Raw genomic sequence first — 24963 nt, forward strand, 5'->3', positions numbered from 1 at the left:
AGGATCTGATCCCGAAATTACATTATTAGTCTCTTTTTCTACAAATATTGACGTATTTGAGAAATGCTGCTCTCCATGTATAAGGAATTAAAATCCCTTTCATTTATACAGCTTGATTTTTACAGCGCTTTCCTTGATACTCACTTGAAATATATACAACACGAACGTATAATAATTTTAGATTAACAAGGCATAGAAGATAACGCTTATCCAGAACTCACTCTAACCTAACAACTCCACAAAGTGCAACCTTGAGGCCAACAGAATAAGGCGTGCAAACTGTGCCACTGCAGGTTCTCAATGAACAAAAATTCCTTTAAATGATAAAACCAGACTCTCCCATTTGCAAAGAAAAAGTAATCCCAATCTTAGAAATAGCAAAGAAAAACTCCAAAACAAAACCCAAATTCCAAACCACAGTCACGCAAATCTTTTCAACTCAAAGCTCCAAACGCAGCCACCAACCACACAACTGGCTACAAAATCACAGCGTTAGCGCCTTCTTTGAATTTCGAATCTGGAGATTTAAGAAGAAAAACAAAAGATCAAAACAAAACAACAGTTCTAAATTTCACTAAGTGGAAAAAAAATCACTTTAAGTGAAGAAAACGTGTTAATCATGAGACGACTAATCTCATTTCCTCGTCCACGCTTCCAGCCCTTGAACTAAATCTCTGAAACATCGACGGGAGGCAGGAGTCCTGGCAGCGAGGTTAGAAGAAGTCAAACCAACCGCTCGCCGTCCGGAGAGATGTCAGGCGCCGGGCATCGGGAGACAAAGACGAGCCCGCGAAGCGCCCCGGCAGCGAGGGGCGGCCCTGCGCCCCTAACCGCCCGGAGGAGTGGGGAGCACCGCCGAAGACGCGCCCACGGACCTACGGGCTCCCCGCCCGCACGGCGCGGCCGCTGCGGCCCGGGTCCACCCGCGGGCCGTTTCCCTCCCAATTTGGGAACCGCGCGCCTGGGGACAATGGGGGAGGTCGCGCCGTGGGCAGCGGGATTGCGACGTCCCTCGGGGCTCGGCGGGAACCCTCGGCAGGTCCCTCTCCCTTCCGCCGGCGCCTGGCCGCACTCTTCCCCGGGCTCCCGGGCCCCTCTCGGGCCTCCGCACAAGTTCTCTCGTTGCCCCTCGGCCCCTCCCCTTGCCCGCTTCTCCCCAGCCAGCCCTGCGCCGCCCCTCACCCGGCGGCGTGTTGCCCCGGAGCCGCCTCCTCCGCCGGGCCTCAGCCCGTCCCGCCGGCCGCCGCCTCATGTGCCCCGTGTCGCCATCGCCTTCGCCCTCGCCGCTCCTTTTTCGCCGCCACAGCCTTCGCTTCAGTCTCCAGCACAGGCCGAAGCAGCTCCCGCCGCCGCCGCCCGCCGCTCCCGCCGCCCGGACCCGCGGGGAGGCGCGTGCGCACTACGCGCCGCGGTGGGGGCGGGGGGTCCCGCCGCGGCCTGGGAGCAGCGGGCGCGCGGCACGTGGCGCTGCGTTGGGAGGGGGCGCCTCGGAGCGCGCGAGCGTCCAACTTTCCGCGGTAGGGATCGCGCGCGCTGCCGAGAGGTCCTGGACGCTGCGGAGGGGTGACGCGTGTCGGACCCACCCGCGTGGAGTCCGGGCCGGCGTGGGCGCAGACCTCGCCTCCGGAACAATTCATTCCTCCAACTTGACTCTCGGGACAGGCGTCTTCCGCGGGAGTGCTTCACTTTGAGCTGACTGCTAACGACGCCGTGAGGACACGCCTTACCTGGGTATCCTGGGTTGGTCCAGCGAGCCGGGGAGCTGTCTTCTGTGCACTCGGCCAAGGCCTTGGTACAAAGTAAGCTAAGGATGCTGATGCCCAACAGTTACTCGAGGATCCTACTGGCCCTCGTTCGGTTAACCATCCTAGGTCCTTTGAGTTGTCGTATGAAGTGACGTTCTAGATACTTTTGAGGTCCTGGGCTTCTCGGATTAGCAAGACCCTAATTGGCCGTTTCCTCTTAACCCCTTGCATCCCAGTAGGATCCCATTCAAAGGACTTCCTCAAAATTTATATGCATGGACTCTCCAGTCTGCCTCTTGGAATCTGAAAAGTCCACAAATACTTGAGGTAGGGTGAGTCCATGCATAACAACGAGGGCGCGCTGAGGAGATGGGAGTGTGCTTTGAAGAGTAACAACTCCTGTACTCAATTATTTCATTTGACCATCACTCTGCAGAAGGATGGACTTTTATTTTACCCTTTTGACCAGAGAGGAAATTAATCTCTAACAAGTGAGGTGACTAGCTACAGGTCAAACACCTCCGCCTGGAAAGCCAGGCCCTAACAGGCCAGTTCAGAGGTTAAAGACTTGAGGACTGGGCTTCTAGACCACTGACAAGGTTTTGTTTGGCCAATACAACATTCTCCAAAAATGAGAATTGATTGCTGAATTTAAAAAATCCATATTTAGCTTCTCTCAAAAAAGTAAAAATACTTGCTCGCTTTGAGTCATTATTTTCACATGGCAGCTTACTTCTCAGTAACGTTTGCTCATCCAGGGCAGGCACTGTCCCACCTCAGCCTGTTTGAATCATTTTCATTATCTGCTTGGCTTCTGTGTTTATTCTCCTTCCCCAATACTTACCATGCCCCAGTCCCTCCCAGCCCACTATCGCATTACCTGTCTACTAATGAGTTTAAAATAACAAGTGTGAAAACCCTGTACATATATGAAAATGAGTAAAGAACACGTCAACTAAAATAACACAGGAGACAGCATCATTGTACATGCTAGTTAAAATATTAAAACTAACATCCTGCTAGTGCACGTGTAAACTGGTACAAATCACTTTGGAAAACTGGCAATATCTACTAAAGCTGAGCCTATAAATGCAATGGACTCTTATTCCACAGAAATGTGTACAAATGTTCACCAAAATACATATACTAGAGTATTCATAGCAGCACTATTTGTGATAGCCAAAAAATTGGTAACTACCTAAAATACCCATTAACCATAGAAAGAGTAGATAAAATGCTATATTCACAAAATTAATTCACACACAAAAATGGTATATTATGCAGCAACGGGAATGAGCACTCTAAAATTACACACAATCTAGGAGAATCTCACAAAACTGCATTTACATAAGCTCATAAACAGGGAAACTAATCTGTGCTGTTAGAAGGGTAGTGGTTGGTTATCTTGGAGGAAGAACAGTTACTGGAAGGGAGCATAAGGGGTCTTCTGGGGGGCTGGACCCGTTTTATTCTTGACCCTGATGCTGAATACACAGATGTATGTGTTCAGTTGCCACATCTGAGCTGGACACTTTTGATAGGGCACTTAAGTGTGGCATTAAGACTTCAGTTAAAAATTTTAAACTGTATTAAAATACTTGATTATATATGTATGTATAATACATAAATAATATGTAAACAAATATGTATTATATAATATGTAATATATAAAAATAATATATATAGTCAAATGTTCACTAGGTATTATTTTCCTCTAAATTCATGGATGAACCTGCCAGGGAAGGCTTCCCATCTTTTAGCACTGCCCAGTGCTTCATGAGATTGGGAATAACACACTTTCTGTATTTGTTACCCTACTACCAAGCCTGCAGCCCCATCTCTCTTCTGGCAGAACATCCTTTCAAAGATGAAAATAATGAAACCCAAGGAAGCTAAGTTTTACCATCAGATAGCTAAAAAAAGACAAAAATATAACCAAAGTCTCTTAACTCCTAGTCAGGGCTCTTCTTTTTCTCCTCTGCCCACCTTGCCAGCCACCTTTAATCCAGTTATGGGTGGGGAAACACCTAAGCAACCTAAGCCAGAGGATCTCTGGTCCTGGTATTCACCAGGGAACCACTAGAATAGTGAGCTCCCTAAAGGCAGGGCTGCTGCATCCCAGCTCCCAGAGCAGAGCCCAGCACACAGTAGGTGCTGAACAAGTATATGGAGAGTGAATGAGTGAAGGAAGGCTCACCATTAGTAGCACAAAGACAGGTTGCTGGAGGGAAGGAAGAAGAAAGCCCCACATGTTAAACAGGGAAATGGGTCTGATTTCCAGCCTCTGGCAGGGAATGGTGGAGCTGGGTGCTGTGAGAACCACATCACTTTTTATTCACATGGGGCCCAGGCAGGAAAGGATCAAAACCCTGTTTGAAAACTTGAGAATCACCCTGGGGCTCTGTGGTTTGGGAACTGTAGGGTCAACTTGAAGACTGCAGTGTGTCACTATTTCCATTACACATTTTCCAGGGTCCCCAGTTGGCTGGTAAACTCAGAGCAGATTCTTATGTCCTGGGGGATGGGAGCTGAGCTTCAGAGAGGTAGGATCTGGCAACAGGAAATCTTGCCTGCCCCAGACTGGCCAGATAAAGTAGAATTGTTAAAGAAGCTCTGATTACAAATGTTAATGGGAGGGGATATTAGTAGCACAACCCCCTCTCCCCATAATCCCCAGCAGTTTCGGTTAACCTGTGGGACACATTATACTCCTTCCTACCCCAGAGATGATGACTGAAGCCGATTTTTCTGTTAAAACTTTTTTGAGTAGGTAATACAAGTTGCACAGGAGAAACAGTAAAGTAAGATGAGCCTCCACCAGTGTTCCCCGGAACCTGGTTAGCAGTTTCCTGTGTATAAATGCTGGATTTTAAATTAAGGTCGATTTACTTGCAAATGAGAGGTAGGTGAAGTTTGGTCACGAGTTGGGGGTGGGGAGAAGGGTCTGGGAGATGCAGTGTCCTTCTCTGGTACCACCCACCAGCCAAGGACTTTTGGACACGCCCAGAACACAGTGCGCTGACTCAGGACTTACCCTGCTTTGGGGAGGAGCAGTGGGGTTGGGGCATGGTCTGAGAGTATCGGGAAGCTCTGGGTTTGCTCTGCCCAACTGTTTGCCCTCATTTACCTCTATTTCTAAGATCGTGTGAGAATGTGATGGTGAAATGTACATGAAACCATATTATTATGGTTAGTATGTTATTAATTTTCTATTACAGAGTGGTCTACAGTGGTTATTGGTTGGATAGCTCAGCCATTTACCTGCTGTGTGGTCTGGCTGTTATTGAACCTCTCTGAGCCTTGGTTTCCCTCATCTGTAAAATGGGGATGAGATCTACCTGTTGAGGTTGTTGTCGAGATCAAATAAAATATGTAAAGTGCCTAAACTTTGTGGTGTGTGCTTCAGAGGAAGCTGGGCAATTTGGGTATTCAAAAGCACCCAAAACAAGGACTTCAGCAAAATACTTCGAATCTCTGGAGCACCCACTCATCATCTGACTGGGATCCCTACTGATATCTTCTACAGCTCTGAATCGTTCCCTCAATGAGACACAATTCTGTGTTTGCATCATTACAGTCTAATTCAGCCTTCCAATCACCATTATCCAAACCCTCTTAGAACCTTTGTAAGTATGTGAGTAGTCTCCCCAGAAAGATTAGTGGGCACTTTCCTGGCCCCAAGCCTGTGGCTCTTGGGGTTGTCCTTGGACAAATGCTGCAAGGTCGTTGAAACCCAGTGCCCATTTTTAGGAGAGGGATGTCCCACCCCCCAACCCCCAGACATCTTCTAGAGGCTGCCTCAGCCTCTTCATGTCATCTGGAAACTTCCACTGCCCTGCCTTTTCTCCTCTACCCACCTTGCCAGCCACCTTTAATCCAGTTATTCTCCTTCCCCCTTGAGTCCCAGAGACACTACTATATGCACTAAGACTTTCTCCCTGGTGATTCCCCCCAGCCCTTTAGCCTGAGTCCTTCCCATTCCAACCCCAACTCCAGTGTCCTCTGCTGGTCTGGTTTTTTATTCAGCATCTGCTCACTCACAGCACTCCTCAGCTCAAGGCAAAAGCTGCACGTCTCTCCCTTCCCTGTCTGGTCATTCAGCTCCCTTGGGCTATATATAGCACAGTGGTGCCTTAGATTGTGTAGGGCATCAAGTCCTGTCTGCCACCCCCACCCCCCCCACCGTCTCCTCCCCAGTACAATACAGAGAACCCAGCCAGGAGGAAGGGGTTGGAGAGGGGCTAGAAAGGGTATGCTGTGTGAATCTGAGACCACCCAGAACATGGTAATCTTCCCTCATGTTGGCAGGGACTTCCCACTTGTCTCCAAGCCTGACAGCCATTCCCTACCACTTGCTCATTCTTGGGGAAGAGAAGCAGGCAGTGTGCAGAGGAATTCTAAATCATCTTATTTAACCCTTATAATGATCCTGTGGATAGATGCCACCTCCATTTTATAGACAATGACATAGGCTCAAAAAAGGCTGAATGGCCTAAGACCAAGTATTTAGAGAGTGGTCAGTCCAGAAGCTGACCCCATGTCTGATTCTGGCCCACACTCTGGATTCATTGTCAGTCTGCGTCATTCATGTAGACCCCTGTAAGTTAGAATTTATTAGTATGACCTGATTTGGAAGAGAGAGATTTATTAAACAAATTGCTAATGCAGAAATGCTTAACTCTAAATAATTATTAGACTTGGCATGCTATTAAAAATGTCATTATTTTATCTTATCTGTTCACTAAAATAGGACTCTACATAAATCTGTTCCTTCAACTATTAGTTACTGTGTGTCCTTAGAGGTTTTGAAATAAAAAGCAGGGTTTTTTTTCTTCTATTTCAAGACTTTCTTCCACTTTAAAGTCATTCTGCCATTAGTCTAGAATAGTGAGATTTGATTTTAGGAATAGTTAGAAGTCTGGTCCTTTTTTCTGTCACTGGGACCTTGAATAAGACATTTTACACAATCTTCAGTTTTTCATATACCACCTATATCACAGTTATGAGGATCAAATAAAATAATGTACTTAAAGTGATCAGCACACTTCTTGCCCCACAGGTGCTCAGTAAGTCATGGCAACTACATGTATTAGTATTCTGTTTTGGGCTGAGATGCTGTGGGAACATCAACATTGTCTCAACAGGGAGAAGTTAAAGTTCACTTCCGCAGCTTGGCCTGTTCTTAAAAGGCTTGGAGTTGATTCTGATTCTTGTTCTGTCTCAACCAGACATTTCCATTTCCCCACCTCTGGCCTACACCATCCATCTCTTGAGAATTCAGCCACTGCTGGGACTGGGAAGGGCAGCACAGTGGAGTGTATGTGAATGACTGGGAGGAGAGTTCCCATGGACGCTGGGGATATGTGAGGGCCCTGGGGAGTTATTGTGACCCTGGGTCTCCTCCTAGATCAGGGAGTGCTAGGGAGAGAAAAGAGAATCAGCTGCTGGACAAATTTCCAGTGCTGAAAAGCCCCTTTTGGATAGATGAACAGGGCTGAGTAGTCTAGGGAAGGAACAAAGGCCTGGGATGGATTGGGATTCCTTAGTGCATCCTGATCTTTCTCCATTTGTTAGCAAGAGGGTACATTCTTTTTCTTCTCCTATGAAGGGTGCCACAGTTCAGATTCCTAGGCTTCAGTCTAAGAGGGTTTCAATTTGGCCAACTCCCTGGGAAGCAGGCAAGAAGTACAAACTTTGGAGCCAGGCTACCCTATGATTCAGATCTTGACACTGCCATTTACTGCCTGTTACCCCCTGGTAAGTCATTTAGCCTCTCAGAAGCTCAGTTCCCTATAACCAAACTGCTTACTGTACAGAATAGCTGTGAGGTCTGAAATGTAAATACCTTGAACAGAATAGACACTGATGCTGGTCATTGTTATTTCTGTGACCTGAGAGCCTCAACCCCACAGGCAGTATGAAGAGCTCTGGAGATGTGAGGGAAGTCCCAGTGGTTTCAAACTCAAGGACAACTCTTCTTGTCCAGAAAACATCCTTGAAGGGCTCAAGACCAAGACCATAGAGCCTGTCTCCTACAGTTGGGGCATTTTACTTAGATCCAGTGTTCTTAAGAGCACTAGAGGCAATCTAACTTGGGGAAGAATGCAGGATCTCTATCCATCCTTGCCTCTATATTCCCTTCTCAGTTCTCCATACCAAATCCATCTCAGATCCAGTCACTTATGTCCATGGGAATTAATAGACAATCTAGTTAAGGGTCCCCTCCATTTGGTCTTCCATTACATCCCAGCACTTGGAACTCTGGCCTGGAGCTCAGCAGATGGGGGGTTAAGACTGATGCCCTGTCCCTATCTCCTCCCCTCTTCACTCCTGACTTCACAGTCTCCATAAAGCCTGCTTCCCTGATCCCATAGTGGCAGCTCCATCATCAGCTCTTGATTGGTTCAAAACAACAGACGCTCAGTCCTGGCCGGGCTGCCTGCACTCCACTTTCTAGCTGTCTCCTAGGGTAAGTAACAGCATGTTGAGGACCTGTGGGACCAACAGTCTTTGCTCCTCCAGGAGGGGAGAGGCAACGAGGAACAGAAGTCACCTCAAGTGGAGAGTTTGTCCAATGGCTAGATTTAGAAGGCCCCCACAACAGAACCCCTGGTCTAAGGACCAGAACTCTGGGACTCCATCTAGTTGGTGCTTAGAGCAGACATTTACAGGGGTTCACAAGTACAGCAATAGGGGTTGCCAGCCAGGGATGGAGGCAGGGGGTTGGCAACTGCAAAGAACCTGGCAAGAGATGGACCTGCAAGTGGGGGCGAGCAGCTCAGGGACCAGACTTTGTTCAGTTAGCATTTATGACTAAAATCTATGCTAAATTATACCCAAACCAACATCCAATCATTTTAATCTCTGGATCTGGTGATTTGGTAACCAGTGCTGTAACACTATCTGGGATAGCTCTGGCTTTCTGGGGCCAGATCCTTCTGTGTAGCTCCCTCAGGGACACTGTCACAGACTCAAGGCCAGTGGGGTCCCAAGGCTCAAGGCCTGTTCCTCCCACCCTCATCTGTGGATTTGTCCAGCTGTTTTTCTTGGCCCAAGGATCAGACCCATAGGGATGCAGATGGAACAGGGGAAGCAGAGAAAACAGTGGAGTCAAAATGAGCTGGGGAAGAGGCAGATGTTAGGAAGGAGATGGAAAAAAATGGCACTATTGGTCCAGCCATCTGAGACAAGTCACCTAGGACATCTTTTCAAGTAGCAACTGTGTTTGGCATGGAAAGAGAGGGTGTCTTAGCAGGCAACTCCCTCCCTCCTACCCCAGACTGAGAACCACAGTTCTTATTGCTGACTGCCTCCTTCTAGGGCTGGACTGAAGCCTAGGAGCCTCAGCTGCTAGCATCCAGGGGCAGGATGTCTGCTAACAAAGGCTGGTGGGTACCACCTGAGAGTGAAGACAGTGTGTCTGAGAAGTTCCTGAGGAAGACCAGGGAGTCTCCACTGATGCCTATAGGTAAGTGAAAAAGGAAGGGGGCAGTGGGGGCCTTCTATCAGAGAACATATCTCCTCCTAGTCCTTTCAAAGAATGAAGCAGAGAACTCAAGGGATCCTACTTACCAGTCAACAGCTAGGAGTGAACCAACAGCAAAGGTGCCAAGGGATACACCCTGACAGGGAAATGAGGTGGTCTGGGTGGGTTGAAGTGGCAGCTGAGTGCACGGGATATGGGAAACTTGGGCACCAAAACCAGGGTCAGGATGAGATGCAGCAGGTTAGGGTCCCCCAGGGCTTCCTTCAAGGCCCTGGGAGAGTAGGAACACAGGCGCAGGAGCCAGCAGTAGTTGGAGAAGGGCCTGGAGTGGAGCTCACGGGGGTAGAGAAGTCATGATGGCTATCTGTATACGAGAGGAGGGGCATCACTGGAAGGAGGCAGCCACTTTGAAAATGCCACCAAAAACTATCTAGTGATGCCCCTCCCCCCTCTCCCTGCCTATGCAGCAGGAAAGCAACCATTTACCCAGACCAGCCTGCCTAGTGAGGTGTCCTCTCTCATCAGATGAGCAATGTGCTTGGTGACTTAGACCCAGCGGTCATGTTCTCTGCCTACAGGCTTAGGAGGCTGCCTGGTAGTGGCAGCTTACAGGATTTACCGACTGAAGGCTCGTGGTCCCACCAAGCTGTCCATACACCTGATTCACACCCGAGTGGCAGCGCAGGCCTGTGCTGTGGGTGCAGTCATGCTGGGTGAGTGGCTGGTGGCGTCCCAGAAGAACAGGGGCAAAATTGATAAGGCAAAATCTGGCTGAGTCCTGACAGTTCAGGGAACATTATTTCACTCCCTGTTCTCTGTAACAGATTCCACATTAAGTCCTTGGTAAAGTCCTCAGACCAAGACATTTGTGGGGTTCCTTCTTTTAACATCGGGTCCCAGCCTGTGAGGATGGCGCAGTCTGTTTCATGACCATTTGTCCTAGACATGAGAAAATCACACAGCAAACATATGCGAAGTTTCCCTTCCTCTCAGGATCAAAAGGTGAACAGCTACATACCAGCTGTGAGACAGTGGACAAATCCCTTTCTATAAGCCTGTTTCCCCACGTGTAGTGTGATGATAACTGCCCTGGCTTGCCTACCTCACAGGTTGCTGTGAGGTTCTGACAGGTAATGTATGTGAAGGTGCTCTGTGAACTGTCAGCAGGTTGCTTTCGCAGGCCCCGTGGTAGGCCGCTTGCAGCAGCTGCTGAGACCAAGGGCAGAAAGATGTGCAGGGGAGCCAGACTCCTGGGGCTGTGCAGTTGTTAGTCCTCTCTGGGACACCTGGGAGAGCAGGAGGGTGGGTGGGGCGTTCGATATCATGGGGCGTTTTTCCTCCCCCTTCACACAGGTGCTGTGTACACAATGTACAGAGACTACATCAAGAGAACAGCCCAGGATGCTGGGGAGAAGTAAGATTCCTATAGGGCCTGGGGCAGGCAGACCCTCTTAGATCAACCCCTGATACACACCTAATAAAGTTGTTTTGAAGAAAGAGTCTTTTCTTTACATGGGGGAGAACAGTAATGGATTGGTAGTGGCTGGTGGGAGGACTCAGAGGGCCAGAAATCAGAGTTCCAGCCCCCAACTCCAGGGGAAGGGAGACTCCTCATGGGCAGAGGAGGAGTAGCAGACCATTGATCTCAGGAACCCAACCACTGCCAAGGCACCCCCAGTCCCACCCAGAAGCACAGTTGGGAGGACAGGCTGCCCGGAGTGGGAGTGAGAAGGTGGGGCAGTAAAGAGGCCTCCCTGCTCTTGGGAACAGCGGATTAAGAGCAGGGTGCCCCTCCCACCACAGGCTGCTGCCCTGGGGACTCTGCAGGAAGGCTGCAGCTGGGAGCAGAGACACTGAAGCCTCTGGGGACAACATACATCCAGAACCCGAGTGCCAGGCCTAGGCTGGGCGGAGGGTGGGGATGAAAGGAACAGAGTAATGCAGAGGTCAGAATGTTTTGTTCACTTAAAAACCATGTTTAAGGTCATACTGTTAAAAAAAAAAATTCCATGTAAATCCTGAAAACAGGGCCCCTTGGGGTTAAACACTTTCAATCCCTTCTTCCCTGAATGCAAGTTCCTCTGTTCCCTGGGAATGGAGCCAAGCAGAGGCTACAGAAAGAATCAGGAGGCCGAATGTTCCCCCCTCACTGGGGCTCGGGATTGGAGCCTCTGGGGTCGTTAAAGACGGCCCATGGCTCCCAGAAACACTTGACAACATGGAGTCCAAGTCATCCCAGGTCCCAGCCTCAAATCCATGATGCGACCAGTGCAGGGAGCAGGAGCTGCCAGGAATCCCGGCCCTCACATGGGGTAATTGAGCACGACATCCTGCTTGGCGAGCTCCAGCAGCATAGGGTCATCGAAGAACTTGCTGATGCTGACGTCTTCGCTCAGGCCCTGTGGAGTGGGGGCAAATGCAGGAAGGAGCCCTGTGCGGCGGCTGACTGAGCTGGAAGCCGCAGACAGCTGGTTCTGCGTGGGAGCTGGTGGGGGTGGAGTGGCGGCTGAGCTGTTTCAAGAGCCCTACCTTAGGGAATCATCACAGGGGAGGAGAGGGCTCTCCTTTCCCAGCCAGACTGCGCCCAGGTCTGGCGCAGCCTGTACAGATCGTATCTCTGCTGTGTGCAGTAAACTGCTCTTAGTCTTTGGGAGAAGGGTCCAAAATGAAGAAGAGAGATCCAACTCCTGGATCAACTCCTGCTGAGACCCCTGGGAGTTGATGGATGGCAATGGGCCTGAGGGACACGTACCTTCAACTCCTGCTGAGACCCCTGGGAGTTGATGGATGGCAATGGGCCTGAGGGACACGTACCTTCCTACGGCGGGTTTTGATCATGAATTCTCGAGCCAGGTGGGGAGCTGGCTGTGGCTCCAAGGGGCGGATGACAATGCTCTTGTCCAAAGGATCACCGGGTACAATCTGAAAGGCAACACGGTTTCAGATGGCTCAGGCAGACCTCCCAGGGCATTCAGGCTGAGGAGCAGAACTCATCTCTAGGCTGCTGGAACTCCCACTCTGGGCCTGGAAGGGGAACAGGTCAGAAGGGATTGGCCTTGTAGAGGTGGAGGCCACACTGGCCAGCCTGTACCAGTTTCTCACCTGCCAATGGTGGAAGACAGACAAGGAAAAGGCCTGCCCTTGGGTGTGAGTCCGCAGATCAGTCTCAAAGCCAAAAGAGTCGATGGCTGGGATGAAAGCTTTGATGGTATAGAGAGGAGAGCCTGGGATGGGTGCATCCTGAGTCACATGCCCCCTAAGACAGAAAAACAAAGGCTGAGTCCCTAGTTCTACTGAGGCCAAAAGCAAAGGAACTGTCCCCAAATGTACCCTATCCCAGAGTTACCATCAAATAACCACAAACATGCTACAGAGGGCAGAAAAGGCTTAGGGCTCTCACCATAATTCCCTATGGAATTCAGAGGGGCAGTGGCCTCTGGGAAAGAGTGGGAACAGTGATGGGACAGGTCCTGTGGACATTCCCACCACTGACATGCTTCAGTACCTTCTCCAAGAGTTCTCTGAGGAGGGGGCCCAAGAAGGAATCCAAATTTTAATCTGCAGTAAAGCTGGGGATTGCCTCATTCCTTTCAAAAAATCAGCTCAGGTTTCAGGAGTGGAGAGGGTGGGGGTGGCGAATCTCTCCTTCCCCAACAGCAGCCGTTACTTCTTGCTTTGCTTTTGCTCTTCACACTCTCCCTAACATCCAGGGTGGCTCACCTGCGTCTGGCCAGGACAGTATAAACGGCAGAGACACAATCTGCAGGGGCCTGGACCTCCACGAAGTAGTAGGGCTCCATCAGACGAGGAGTGGCCTGCAACAGCAGGAAGAAAGGGTTCCTCAGCTCGGGGAGGGCTGAGGCCTGGGAACCTGGATAAAGGAAAGGCGTTGGGGCCTAAAACGTGGACCTCCACCTAATGCTCTGGAGCTGGACAGCCCCCTCACTTACCATGAGGAAGGCAGAATAGACGACTCTCCTGGCTGTGGGGATGATTTGGCCCCCGCCCCGGTGCAGGGGCTCCTGAGCAACCACTGCATCCAGGATCTTAAACTTGACATTTCGAATCACTGAAAAGGAGATGGGGGAGCTGACCAAGGAGTGGAGATGGTGCTAGTCAACGGCCTGTGGGTAGAGCAGCTGAGAGCCTCTCACAGCACTGTAACTGTCTTGTGGCCACAAAAGCTATCATATGAAATCACCCTGTAGCACAGCAAGGGGCAGAAGTTAAGCATACAATCTTATTTTTATATTTCAGGCCATGCTCAGACATCATAAAACTTCCTCAGGAGTTTATGTGCCTCTTTTTCAGGTATTTAATTATTTTTGGATGTTGAATAAGTTCTTGGAATTGCACATTTGTTCCTACTAAGACCGATCTTGATCTATGAACCGCCCCAGCCCAACCTCCTCTTGATACCGCTCCTCAAACATGTGCCTTCTCAGGAATGAGGAGAAAATGTCAGTCTAGAAATGACTTCATTTCCAGGATGTACTAAGCAGTAGCAACAGGACAGAGGGAGGAGAAGAGATGAAGCTGGTCCAGGACATGGATGACCCTGTGCCCCAAGCTGCTTCCTCATTCACTGGAGGAAAGGACCCTAGAGGACTGGGGTAGGGGAGGCAGAGGCGCTGGCAGACTTACATTCATCACAGAGGGGCCCCTCCCTTGTTCCCCACTGGAAACCTTGAACAATGCTGTCCTTCACTGAGCCAAGAAGAGCCTTGTCTACCTGCACAAAACATGAGGGCCCCTTAGCAGTGATCCTGGAAACAGTCAGAGTTTAGAAGGAGGAGAAGGTAGATTTAAGAGATAAGAGAATATTCGCCTTTACCAGAAGGCACAAAATACTTTCAGGAAAAGAACATTTTGCAATTTCTTCCACTGAAGAGCTAAAAGACCGCCGCATAGCTCCTGTCAGCTTTGCTGTACCTCAGATGGCAAGGTATCATCCACCAGGATGTTGGGGCCAGTGGCGTCAGGGCCAAAAGCCCAGATGGAGCGGGCAGCCAGCAGATCCCAATCATACTTGGTCTGGAAGAACTCTCCCAACTTCTTCCTGGGGGAAGGAGGAAAAACAGAGGTGCAGACAACTCTGTGATTGTTGGCTCCTGGGGCCACGGGTCCCGTCTCTGGAGGACAGTCACCTTGGCCTGTTCACAATGTGCCCAACACCTTAGCAAAGGCAGGGAGACAAAACTGCCTCTTAGAAGGACGTGTCGTGTCGTAGTAGAGACCCAATAGGTAAGTGGTGGTGCCCTGTCTCCCCCGAGCTTGGAGTCAGAGCCATGATCTCACCTATTCCAGGTGATCTGGACCACCTCGTTCTCTATGTCCTCAGCAAGGCCCTTCTCAAGAGGCTCAGCGATCATGGTGATCTTGTTCCTAGTTAGAAAGGAAATGTGTCATGAAAAGGGTCAGCAGGGCTAGCAGAAGGGGCATTCCTAAGAAAACGGTGACAAAGAGATCAGCTAAGGCAGTGACATCATGAAAGTCACAGGGGCAGAGCAGAGCAAACAGGGCTCCTCTTCCGTCTTCTTTCATTTGAATCTACCAATCTCTTAAAAAGTAAGCTTTAGGGCAAAAAAAATTGTTTTTCTAAGCCTTAAATAGTATTAGTATATTAGGCAGTAAAACAGCAGAGTTGTTGCTGGGGCAGAACTTTAAGATGGTCACATGTTATAGAGAGAAGTGGCAATTATGAAACATCCTAGAAGGACCTAAGGTGAAGAACTCCACAGTGTTGTGACCAAAGGCAGAAGGGATGAAGGGGCTGGGATAAAACTCGAGCACCCTAAGCACCCCATCCCAAGCTTAGGGGGTTGCTTGTTCCACAATGTTTGTGACTGGAGGGGACCTTGGAGAGGGGAGAGTGCCCCCTGTCAGTCCCAGGGTCACTATGACCACCAGCTTACTTCTTATTGGGTGTTTCAGCAAAGCACTTGAGGGAGGATGTTTCCACCACTGTCTCACAAAATGTGACAACAGGGTCTGCCACCTGGGAGACAAAATTAATTGTTAGGCAAGGTATAATTGTTGGAAGGACAACCTTCTGCCAAAGGGAATTCTGAGGGTCCCTTAACAATACCTCTGTGAGAACCCCCATCTTAGCATCAGTGACACGTACAGTAGCAGACTCAAAGTCCGTACTATCACTAAGAAGCCTGAGACAATTTAGTGCAGGGTAGAATTTGTGTTCCGGAGGCAAGTGTAAAGGGATCGACTTTGGGCCTAAATTATAGACCTCCAAAGTATCTTTCAACACGTGTTCAGCTATTTCGCCACCACCACTGAACAACTCCTGTGGGCCTGCCAGAGCTGCCACCAGAGACTGAGTAGAAGGCACCCATTCCACTCTCAACCCCTGGCATCTGGAGAGCACAGCTCCTCCCAGAGGCTCCCATGTGGCCTACTACTAGGAAATCCAGTGCCCTCTACAGCACTAGTCCTGGCCATTGGTGGAAAAGCTTAACAGGGATACTTGAGGGTACTCATTCCCACCGCAGGCCTTGAAGAAAATGAGTGTGTCAACTGGGAGACTGGGGCCATGCACTGGGCAGTTTAACTAAGGGGTTACAATGGACCCAGGAGAAAATGGATCGAGGAGAGCCAGTCTCCAGTCTCTCCTTGAAACCATCTACTTCTGAGCCCTAATTACCACAGATGAGTTAATTGTGCAACTATTTTCTTAGCAAAAGACCAAGAATAACTTTGGCTTGGGAGCCTTGACTTTAAACATAAGACTTTGAGACTATTGAGAATAACTCCACAGAAGGGGGCAAACCATATCTCAAAGATATTCCCGTAAGGGGAGCAACAGATCATTCTTTTCCCAAACAGATCTCTCCCCGCTGTGCACCTCTCTTCCCTTGGACTTCCCAGGGGGAATCCGGGGTCTGGTTGCTTATACAATCAGTTTGGAGCTGTAAGCCAAGCTCTTGGCCAGGCAGCCACTGAAGAAAAGGGCTGCTGCTTCACCTTGATGTCTATCTCCGAGTACATCTTCCGCAAATCGTGCATCACGCAGTCTAGGTAGAGCTCCCCAGTACCCAGAATCACATGCTCACCAGATTCTTCTACCTGAAACACAACAGTCCTGGTGGTCAGAGACTGGACCCTGATGTCAGCAACAGTAGATAGAAACAGAATCAAGGCTAGAACCCAGGAGGATGGGCCTGAACCCATTATCAGAAACAGCCTGTGTTAGGCATTAGTTCCAGTCTCTTTAAGAAGGATCAGTGGCAACAGCGACCTATGAATCAGTCCTCACATCTGGACCACTCAGTACAGTGCTACAGGTTGTAAGGTCAGTGATCTAATTTCCATCTTAGCCAGTTAGGGAAAACCCTGCCCTATGTCGTGGATATAAGCTGACCCTTTAGCCCTGGCCAGCTACACAGTAAGGTATGTTGGCAAGCTCAAGAGTATAGAAGGATTGGAGTAACTAATTTTTCCCTCTATACTTTCTGGAAAATCAGCTGAAACCGTACTCTCCAAGGACCATCTCTTTCCTATCTGAAGAGTTTTGGAAGATTGACATGCCTGTGTGTGCATGCCACAGCCACATACAAACATGGGTATCATCCTGCCTTCTAGTGACAGGGACTGTCCTGATGCAGGCTGCTGGAAGAAGCAGGTCAGAGATGCCTGATGGATGTGGCAGAGGCCAGTGAGCTGGGGCAAGGAGGGCTTGGCAGATGCTGCAGGCTTTGGGCATACCTTGGTGGTGAGGGACGGATAGCTCTTGTTGACCTTGCGTAGACCATCCAGCATCTTGGGCAGCTCTGAGGGGTTGACCGGTTCCACAGCAATCTTGATGACGGATGTGGTGTTGAACTTCAAGGGCCGGAAAATCTGAGCCTGAGATCCAAAATGCAGAGGAGTGAGGGCACCTGGCCTGAATAGGTGCGGAGGCCAGAGAGGTGCTGAGGAGCTTCTGAGGAACAGACTATTTCCTGCCAGAACCCATGATGCTGTGGGAGGCGACCTCAAGGGCCAATATTCCCGTGTATTTTGGCAGAACAAAGAGAAAGGAAAGACTAAAAGGAACTCCCCTCTAATTCCCAGCACCTGAGCTAACTACAGAAGAATCCAGCAGGGGCAGACTTAGCAGGCTGAGCTTGTGCTGGGGCCTGAACAAGGCAGTGGCAGTAACTCCGGGTCAGCCCCCACCCCCGTGAGCTGGCTGCTTGTTAAGCATGTATGTCATGGTTCCTTGCGACCCTCTAGCTTAAGCCAATCCAGCTGCCTCTTCAGAAACTCTACCTCCTCATTGCCTCGGGGTTCAGTTATAGTTGCTGTCTTCACAATTGGTTGATCAACACCTTCAATCAGAACCCAATTGCCAGCAGGAACGCGGTTCACTTCGATGTGGTACCTAGAGCAACACCCGAGAAAGCAGCAATGGAGTTTGGACAGAGCATTCATCCTGCAAAAGTTACTCAGCACCTGCTATGTAGCAGGCTCTGAGCCAGGACAGGGGGGAGTCAAACAGATATATTCCATCAGGGCAGGGATGCAATCAACAGTCATAGGGCCACACACACATGTAGTTCTAAACTCATGGGTGCTGTGAAAGAAAAATGCAAAGTATTTTAAGAGGACAAAACAGGAAAACTTAATTCCACTTGGATGTTGGTGGTAAGCAAGCCAATGTCCCAGAGGTAGTATGAAAGGAGATGCCAAAAGCACCCCAGAAGATAATGCAATTCTCCTAGCTCAATTTTCTTCTGCCTCCTAGAGAATGGGTGGGTTTGGAGGGGGGAAAAGGGACTGTTGGCAAGGCGCAGCAGGCGTGATAGGAACAGGGCTGCCCTGGTTCTACTTCCTGGCTGGGATGCCAGGCTTAGGAACTGCCAAGTAGCCCAGAGTCCCCAGCTAGGCCTGATTCTACAGATGGGCATGCTACAAGGGATGCAGCAAAGTCTGTTACCTTGGTCAAAGAATACTCAGTGAGGGTGGGAAATAATTTCTTTTGGAAAGAAACATAAAGGTTATGACTGAAGGAACACAGAAGAGGAAGAGAGGATTAAGATGAGTAAAAATAGAAACCCTGCTACAAAAGTTTATACAAGCTATCCAAAACGCAAAGGCAAGGCTCTTGGCATTATCCCAATAGTAACTGCCTTTTACCTCTAGCAACCCTAAGTAGTAAGAATTAGAAGTCAATAGATCTGCTGAGGGAGGGTCATCTTACCCCCTACTGTAGGGAGCCAGGCAGCTACTTTCTTTCCAAGGACCACCACCCCATCCAGCAGCTTGGGGCAGTCCCCGTGTGTGGCCGATGCACAGGCCTTTAGGCTCTGGTTGCAGTACCTGGCCACAGAGATCCACAGGCGGCCCACAGTGCAGATCTGGGAGTCCTCCTCATCCTCCAGGGTGTAGTTCTCCCCCAGCACCTTCACGGGCTGCCCAGCATGGATGGTGCCGCTGAGCACCCGGCCAAAGGCATGAAACTGAACTCCATCATCTGTGCTGTACATCTTGGTAGTGTGGCACATCAGGGGACCCTGGAGGTGGGGACAGGTACAGCCTCAACCACACATTCTCTCTGGGGAAGTACCACTGTTTCCGCTTCCCTTGACAGCAATGACTTGAACTCTATGAGGAAGCAGCCCAGACCCAGAGGAAGATGTGGTGGTTTCCTGAGAAATTCCAAACCCTGCCCTACGCCCTGTTTAGTTAACAGATGTCATAGGCATAGCACTAAAACTCTTTTCCTTTTTTCTAGGGGGTGAGGGCAATGAGAAAGAGAAATAGGTTTAGGGGGCACACTGGAAGTGTTAATTTGCAAGATTACAAGACTAACTTGCCCAAAATTTCCTCTGAAGATGTAACTCAAAGTCTTAATTGGCTGTATGTTTATGCCAAGAAAGAAGAATATCTAAGCATCTTACTACACTGATGGACAGTGACTGCATTAGGGTATGGGTGGGGACTTGATAATATGGGTAAATGTAGTATGTAGTAACCACATTGTTTTTTCATATGAAACCTTCATAAGAGTGTATATCAAAAATACCTTAATGAAAAAAAAAAAGAAGAATGCCTAAAGAAGGGCTGGGAAAAAATTTTTTTTAAAGGCCAAGACTGGTAAGATTAGCTACCATTCATTATTTCTTTACTATCAGGCATAGGTCTAACACAGCCAAAACACTTCTGAATCAATTTAATGCTCATAACAACCACATACTATTATCCTTCTCTTATAGAAAAGACCCTTAGGAAGACAGAATAACGTTCCCAAGATCTTACGACTAGTGAAAGTCATGGTAACATATGACTTTGAGTTCAGGTCTGACTATGCACATGGGAAGGGACAAGGATGGGTGAGAAGGCATTACTTCCATGACCAAAACACAGTATCCCCATACAGGAGGGGTAAAAGTCAGAGAACCGAGGGCCACGTTTTCTTACATCAGGGTCACAGTCACTCATAGCCTCGCCGAGGTCAGAGTCCACACCGCCAGTGTAGGTGTGCTCGATCTTGGGCTTGGCGCCCACCTTTGGAGAGGGGATATGCTGCACACACATGTCCACGAAGCCTGTGGAGGGAGAAGAGGAGGTTATTACTATACTCTTACAGGGGGAAATGAGCAGTGAGTTACTGATACATTCACGATGGCCAGAAAGCTACAAGTGAGGGAGCTGGATTCTGTTCTAAAAGCTATGGTGCTATGATTCTAGGGGAAGCAACACCCTGATTCCTGGGAGTGTGCTGCTAAGAAATCTGGAGTCACACTGATACCACAGAAGAGCAAGAAGCAGGTCTCAGTGGTTCCGTGGAACTCAGCTGACAAAAAAATTTAAAGGATCTCTATCAGGCCATGACCTTTTATTGAATCTAAGCACTTACTGAGCACTTACACCAAATAAACACCCCATCTCTTCTTTCTTAGATCTGCTTAGAACAACCCCCAAATTGGCTCTTCCCTTTTGGAAACCACTGTATAAGTTTCTGCTTAGTAAGTTATCCTGTTTTTCTTTAGCAGCCAATAAGCCACACAAGAGAGAACTTCCATCGGCACCCTGGGGTCGGCATGTCTGCCTTCAGCTGGTACCTGCTGGTCTGACTGAGGGCCAGCCCAAACAATATTATGAAATTATGCACTTTGGGGATTCAGCCACCTAATTCCCACCAGACTCAGAATCAAGAGATTGTTGAGAGGGCTCTTAGCCATCACCTTTCCACCTCCCTTATTTTATAGATGAGGAATTAGAGTCACAGAAGAACTGAATGGCTGGCTCAGGGTCACCCCATGAAAGGGCAAGGGCTAGAAAAGGATCAAAACTCTAGTCTTTTCTCATCCAGACTGGGGTTCATTCTACTCCATCACCTGCCTTCTGCGTAACTAACATATAGGAGAGGAGTTCAAGGGAAAGAGAGATTTGAGTCTACAACTTGCCTCCCAGTTCTAGCCTGGTGCCTTTCCCACTATTTCACATGACCCATGAGTCCACCTTCATGACTGCCCCCTAACAAAAACCCCAGAACCCCAGAATCTGCTACTTCATCTCCTTTACTTGCATGCTGCTCCTGGTAAGGAAATGTAGTTACTTCTGTTTGCCAAGATAAAGAGTTCTTGGGACCACCCATTAAAGAACGCAGCAAGGAAGAAAACCCACATGTTCTGTAACCTGACCTGCAATTTATTTACAAGAGCCTCAGATCTCCGAACACCACGTGAGGTGAGGGAAAGTTCCCCACAATGCCTGTGGCAGGACATGGTGATAGTGATATTAAGGGGTCCATGAGCTCTTTATTACCTGTAAACTCGCCAAAGAATTTTTTGCAGACCAGCCTGAGCAGGGGGCGGATGTTGAGCTTCAGCTCCTCCTTGGTCAGGTGGATGCCGAGCTCGTCCAAGGTCCTTGGGAGGCTGGTGTCCACGTCACCCACAACCTGTGATGGTACCAGACACCATATCAGCAAAGTGACAGGGGATGTGGGGAAATACAGAGGTGGACAGGGAAGGCCAAAGAACAGTTTGAGTCACTGAAACAGCAGAGCTTTAGGCAAGGACAGCAATTTCGTTTCAGGGAAATCTTTGGTACCTAGCCTTCAAACCAACACTGGGCAAAGCCGACTTGGTTAAACCCCCACACCCATAAACCTGGTGCTCTCAGATGGACTGTCAGTGCTGCCCCCTGGTGTCTGAGAAGCAGCATCTCAGCCCACTCAGGAAATCACTTACTTTCCCTATCTCTCACTTCTGAGATTCAGAGGATCACTGCACTGGAAAGACCCAAAAAAGGTCACCGCACAGCCCACCCTCAGGGCCCAGCTAAGTCATCCTCGACCCACTCAAGGTCTCTCAAGAGACAGAGTCTATAAACCATTCCAGTCTGACACAAGATACTAAGTATTCTTCAGTACTAATAAATTTGAATCCTGTTATTTTTGTCTTGTTGCTATGTTTTACTGTTTTTGTTGGTTGGAAGGCCACACACATTGTGTATATGCCTGTGTTCACTGTGCACAGTGCTTATGAACACTTGCATACTTTATGACTGTCTTGAGACTGCACGTAAATCCCTGTACAACATTGTTACCCTTTTGGGTCTGCCTTTTAGGTAGCACAAATTCATATGAACAAAGATGCTATTTTCTTTGGAGCATCCCACATGTTAAATTACATCGTCACCACTGTCTGATGCATCCTTTACAATCTGACAAACATCATATACATATATGCCCAGATAGTCATTAAAACCAAGTTCATACAGCCATTCTTTTAATGGCTGCAAAATACTCCATTTTATGGGATATACCATGATTTAATTAATCAGATTGTCTTTGATGAATATTCAACTTGTCTCCAGTTTTTTTTTCCCTCTGGTGTTGTAAATAATGCTGTAACAAATGGCATACACACACACACACACACACACGCACACACAAATATACATACATATATGTGTATCTACAGATGGAGCAATCTGGAGGACTCTCAATTTAATCTGTAAATTAAATTCCTATACCTGAAATTATTCATTCTCAAGTGTCACATTCTTTTGAATAGTTCAAACCTTTGCCCACAGTTTCTCTAGGTTGTGCCTTTTCCTCCTGTTATACCTTCCGCTTTTACTCTGATATGCAACAGAACTGAGAAGACTGTAGTATTTGGGATCCTGGACACTGGTGATAACCATCCTGCTACTTAGTAAGGCAAAACTGAGCAACTTTAGGGGCAGGGGGAAGTCGGAGTTCACCAGTCTTTCCACCTTGTGCCTAAATGCACAGATCTGAGCCAGGTAGCCCAACACACCCACCTGAGCGAGGATCTTATAAAGGGGCTCCAAAATGAACTCCACGAAGCTCCTCTGGGAGCTGCTGGTAGGGGCCTTTTTTGTGAACTTTCGCCTAAAGAGGTAAAAAGTCATGGGTGATCCAGGAAGGAGAAGGCAGTGTCACTAACTCCAAGGGTATAATATCCTAAATTCTGAACCTGAGCAGGGCCAAAGGGAAGGAATGTGTATGTGATCTTAACATTTCCAAAGAGAAGTTCCTGAGAGGGCATATGGTTAGGACTCTTATGCAGGTCTGAGCTCAGCTATGAAGACCTCAGGAGAAATAGCCTTGCACCCTATTAGAGCTCATGAGGACAAGTCACTTACAGGAGGAAAGATAGTAGTTCATGTATAATAAAAAAGTAGGTTTTCATCTTAGGAACTCTTTCTCTCCTTGTCCTCACTGGGAAAATGGACCACCCCTCTAGAGTCACTTCCCAAACTCTACTTACGTCTTGGGGTTGAAGTAGATGTCACCCCATAGTCTTTTAGCAAATTCCTGGTAGTTAATGTCACCTATAAGAGAAGCCATACAATTATAATCTATCTAGCCAAGTACTGTTTGGAATTCTGTTTCATGTGCCCCAAGTAGTCTGTAGCTGAGGAGTTCTAACACACTCCTTTCCAAGGTCCAGAAAATTCCTTCCACCAAGACAGGCACACAAGGACACTGAGGCACAAAGGAAAGGACTGGTCCAAAGCTGACAAGGCTATGCTGGAGCCCAGATGAGCACTCAGGTAGCTACATCTCCAGCAAGCATAGGACTAAGCTATGGACAAGGGTACGATATGTACTTTTTCCTTTGACAGAACCAGCTCAACTGTCTATTTGCTGTCCTGTCTGCACCTAAGCCCTGTCCCTTCTGGAAGTGGTGCTTAATGGTTCCCTCACTCTATCTCAATCCACAGAAGCTCTGCTGTGCAACCAGCATGGTCAGCCTCTCCGCTGCAGAGTCACGCTAGCCCTAACCTCTAGAAGGCAGCACCTAGCCCTCGGGAGAGAAAACACCAAAGCCAACCTTTGTCTCCTCTTTTACCTATTAATATTTTAGTTTGACCGCAGCTGCTAATCTGGGTTAGACTGAACCAAGCAATTGTGGCTTTTAAAATTCAAGATCTTCTGAGTTAAGAGCTCCTGTAACATTCAGTTAAGTCACTGGTATCACCGACTCTCGTGGATATTTCTACCCAGATGTCAGACTGTTCTCTCTCTCAAGATGGTATAAAGTGAATTCATCACCTTTTTCCTAAAGCCACATTCCCCTTCAGACTTTTCTTTCAGTGGGGCTACCAGTGGCATTTCATCTAAGCCTAGAATCTTTTCCTTCCCCACTTTGTTCATCACCAAATTCTTCCCTGCTTTCCCATGTTACTAGTTCTGAAATTCTCTCTCCTCTGTGAATCATTCTGACTTTTACATATCTCTACCACTGCACTAAATATATGTTGTGCTATAATCAGTGGACTGAGCTGCTTGATTACGCACAAGAACTAGGCCTAGTGCACAACAGAAGTTTAATAAACACTTACTGAAAGAATGATCGAACATCTCTCTAATCCATTCCCTCCTTTTCAATCTCACAGATAACATTAATCCAGTATTTGCCACCCTGTATCTGAATATTGGCAAAATGTCTGAACAGGTATTCGTTCTACATCCTCTCCTCTGGTCTGTTTCCATCAGTTTTGCACACATCACTCCACCCCACCCCAATACTTAAGAGCTCCAAACTGACTAAAGGAGAAAGTCTAAATTCCTTAACCTGGCATTCCGAACCCTCCTCAATGTGGTCCCAACCCACCCTGCCAGAAGTTTGACCTGAACTCTTTTGCTTGGTGAAACAGTCCGTGGTTACTGATCGGACTGCCTGCCTCCTGCCTCCTCTCTCAGCACTATGATTCTGGAATTCCTGGCTCACTACCCTCCACTTGTCTCAGCCCCATAAACTTTACTGAAATAGGTAAATTCTTGTGATCTAATGCTAAGTGAATATCCTGTGTTTTTATGTATTTTACTCACTTATGTAAAACACTAAACAGAGAAAAGAGGAACTATAACAAAAGGCAATGGTTATGGTAATGAGGTTAGGGGGTGAATTCTGATTTCTTGACTAGGTTTTACTGTACTTTCCAATTTTCTACAGTGAGAATGCAGTAAATGCGTACAAACTAAAACCAAGTTTTATTTGCCCCTTTTTTCACAAAAGCAAATGTATCCACACTAAGTGCAATAGGACAACTAGCTGGTGAGAAGAGAAACACAATGCTGCAGCGCCTGTCAGCTGCGAGACCTCTCCCAGTCTGTTGTCTCCTCAGGTCTAAATATGGGTGATAATGACCCCTCTAAAGAAGTACAGTATTTGACACACATGACAGGACATGGTTCCTACTGGAATCTGAGAGAACTGGGGAGGCAAAGAGGTGGAAAGCGCAAGAGCTTCT

General features: G+C 48.2%; 3 protein-coding genes across 6 annotated transcripts in view; 1 reads left to right on the top strand and 2 right to left on the bottom strand.

Annotated features, from left to right (window-relative positions):
- GJC1 (gap junction protein gamma 1) overlaps nt 1-1945 on the bottom strand; it is a 30348-nt gene extending 28403 nt beyond the window's left edge. The window contains exon 1 of one of the 3 annotated variants that reach the window (XM_017670997.3): nt 1728-1945. The gene's annotated coding sequence lies outside the window, so the exon portion shown is untranslated. Of the gene's footprint in view, nt 1-733; nt 1117-1182; nt 1702-1727 lie in introns of those variants that run through there. The other 2 variants (XM_017670998.3, XM_017670999.3) reach the window with 2 other exon arrangements.
- Nucleotides 1946-8078: 6133 nt separating this feature from the next.
- HIGD1B (HIG1 hypoxia inducible domain family member 1B) lies at nt 8079-10746 on the top strand. Its single transcript, XM_017670940.3, has 4 exons — nt 8079-8214; nt 9066-9213; nt 9810-9944; nt 10585-10746. The coding sequence occupies exons 2-4, from the start codon at nt 9114-9116 to the stop codon at nt 10647-10649; spliced, it is 300 nt and encodes a 99-aa protein (XP_017526429.1). The 5' UTR covers nt 8079-8214; nt 9066-9113; the 3' UTR covers nt 10650-10746.
- Nucleotides 10747-11172: 426 nt separating this feature from the next.
- EFTUD2 (elongation factor Tu GTP binding domain containing 2) overlaps nt 11173-24963 on the bottom strand; it is a 34274-nt gene continuing 20483 nt past the window's right edge. For both annotated transcript variants that reach the window (XM_017670972.3, XM_017670971.3), the window contains exons 12-28: nt 22974-23037; nt 22504-22594; nt 20998-21133; nt 19648-19775; nt 18547-18740; nt 17497-17608; nt 16951-17091; nt 16210-16311; nt 15147-15229; nt 14530-14616; nt 14164-14290; nt 13876-13963; nt 13182-13300; nt 12952-13046; nt 12334-12487; nt 12046-12153; nt 11173-11630 (exon numbers count right to left, since the gene is read on the bottom strand). In XM_017670972.3, coding sequence (XP_017526461.1) covers nt 11535-11630; nt 12046-12153; nt 12334-12487; nt 12952-13046; nt 13182-13300; nt 13876-13963; nt 14164-14290; nt 14530-14616; nt 15147-15229; nt 16210-16311; nt 16951-17091; nt 17497-17608; nt 18547-18740; nt 19648-19775; nt 20998-21133; nt 22504-22594; nt 22974-23037 — 1925 coding nt within the window. In that variant the 3' untranslated portion in view covers nt 11173-11534. The remainder of the gene's footprint in view (nt 11631-12045; nt 12154-12333; nt 12488-12951; nt 13047-13181; nt 13301-13875; nt 13964-14163; nt 14291-14529; nt 14617-15146; nt 15230-16209; nt 16312-16950; nt 17092-17496; nt 17609-18546; nt 18741-19647; nt 19776-20997; nt 21134-22503; nt 22595-22973; nt 23038-24963) is intronic.

The sequence above is a fragment of the Manis javanica genome, chromosome 4, assembly GCF_040802235.1.
Source record: "Manis javanica isolate MJ-LG chromosome 4, MJ_LKY, whole genome shotgun sequence".
Classification (NCBI taxonomy): Eukaryota; Metazoa; Chordata; class Mammalia; order Pholidota; family Manidae; genus Manis; species Manis javanica.

What these genes read in the sequence shown, in the direction of transcription:
- HIGD1B (XM_017670940.3), top strand. Translation starts at nt 9,114, where the DNA reads ATGTCTGCTAACAAAGGCTGGTGGGTACCACCTGAGAGTGAAGACAGT. An exon ending in GTCTCCACTGATGCCTATAG is followed by an intron (nt 9,214 to 9,809) that starts GTAAGTGAAAAA and finishes CTCTGCCTACAG; the next exon opens with GCTTAGGAGGCTGCCTGGTA. An exon ending in TGTGGGTGCAGTCATGCTGG is followed by an intron (nt 9,945 to 10,584) that starts GTGAGTGGCTGG and finishes CCCTTCACACAG; the next exon opens with GTGCTGTGTACACAATGTAC.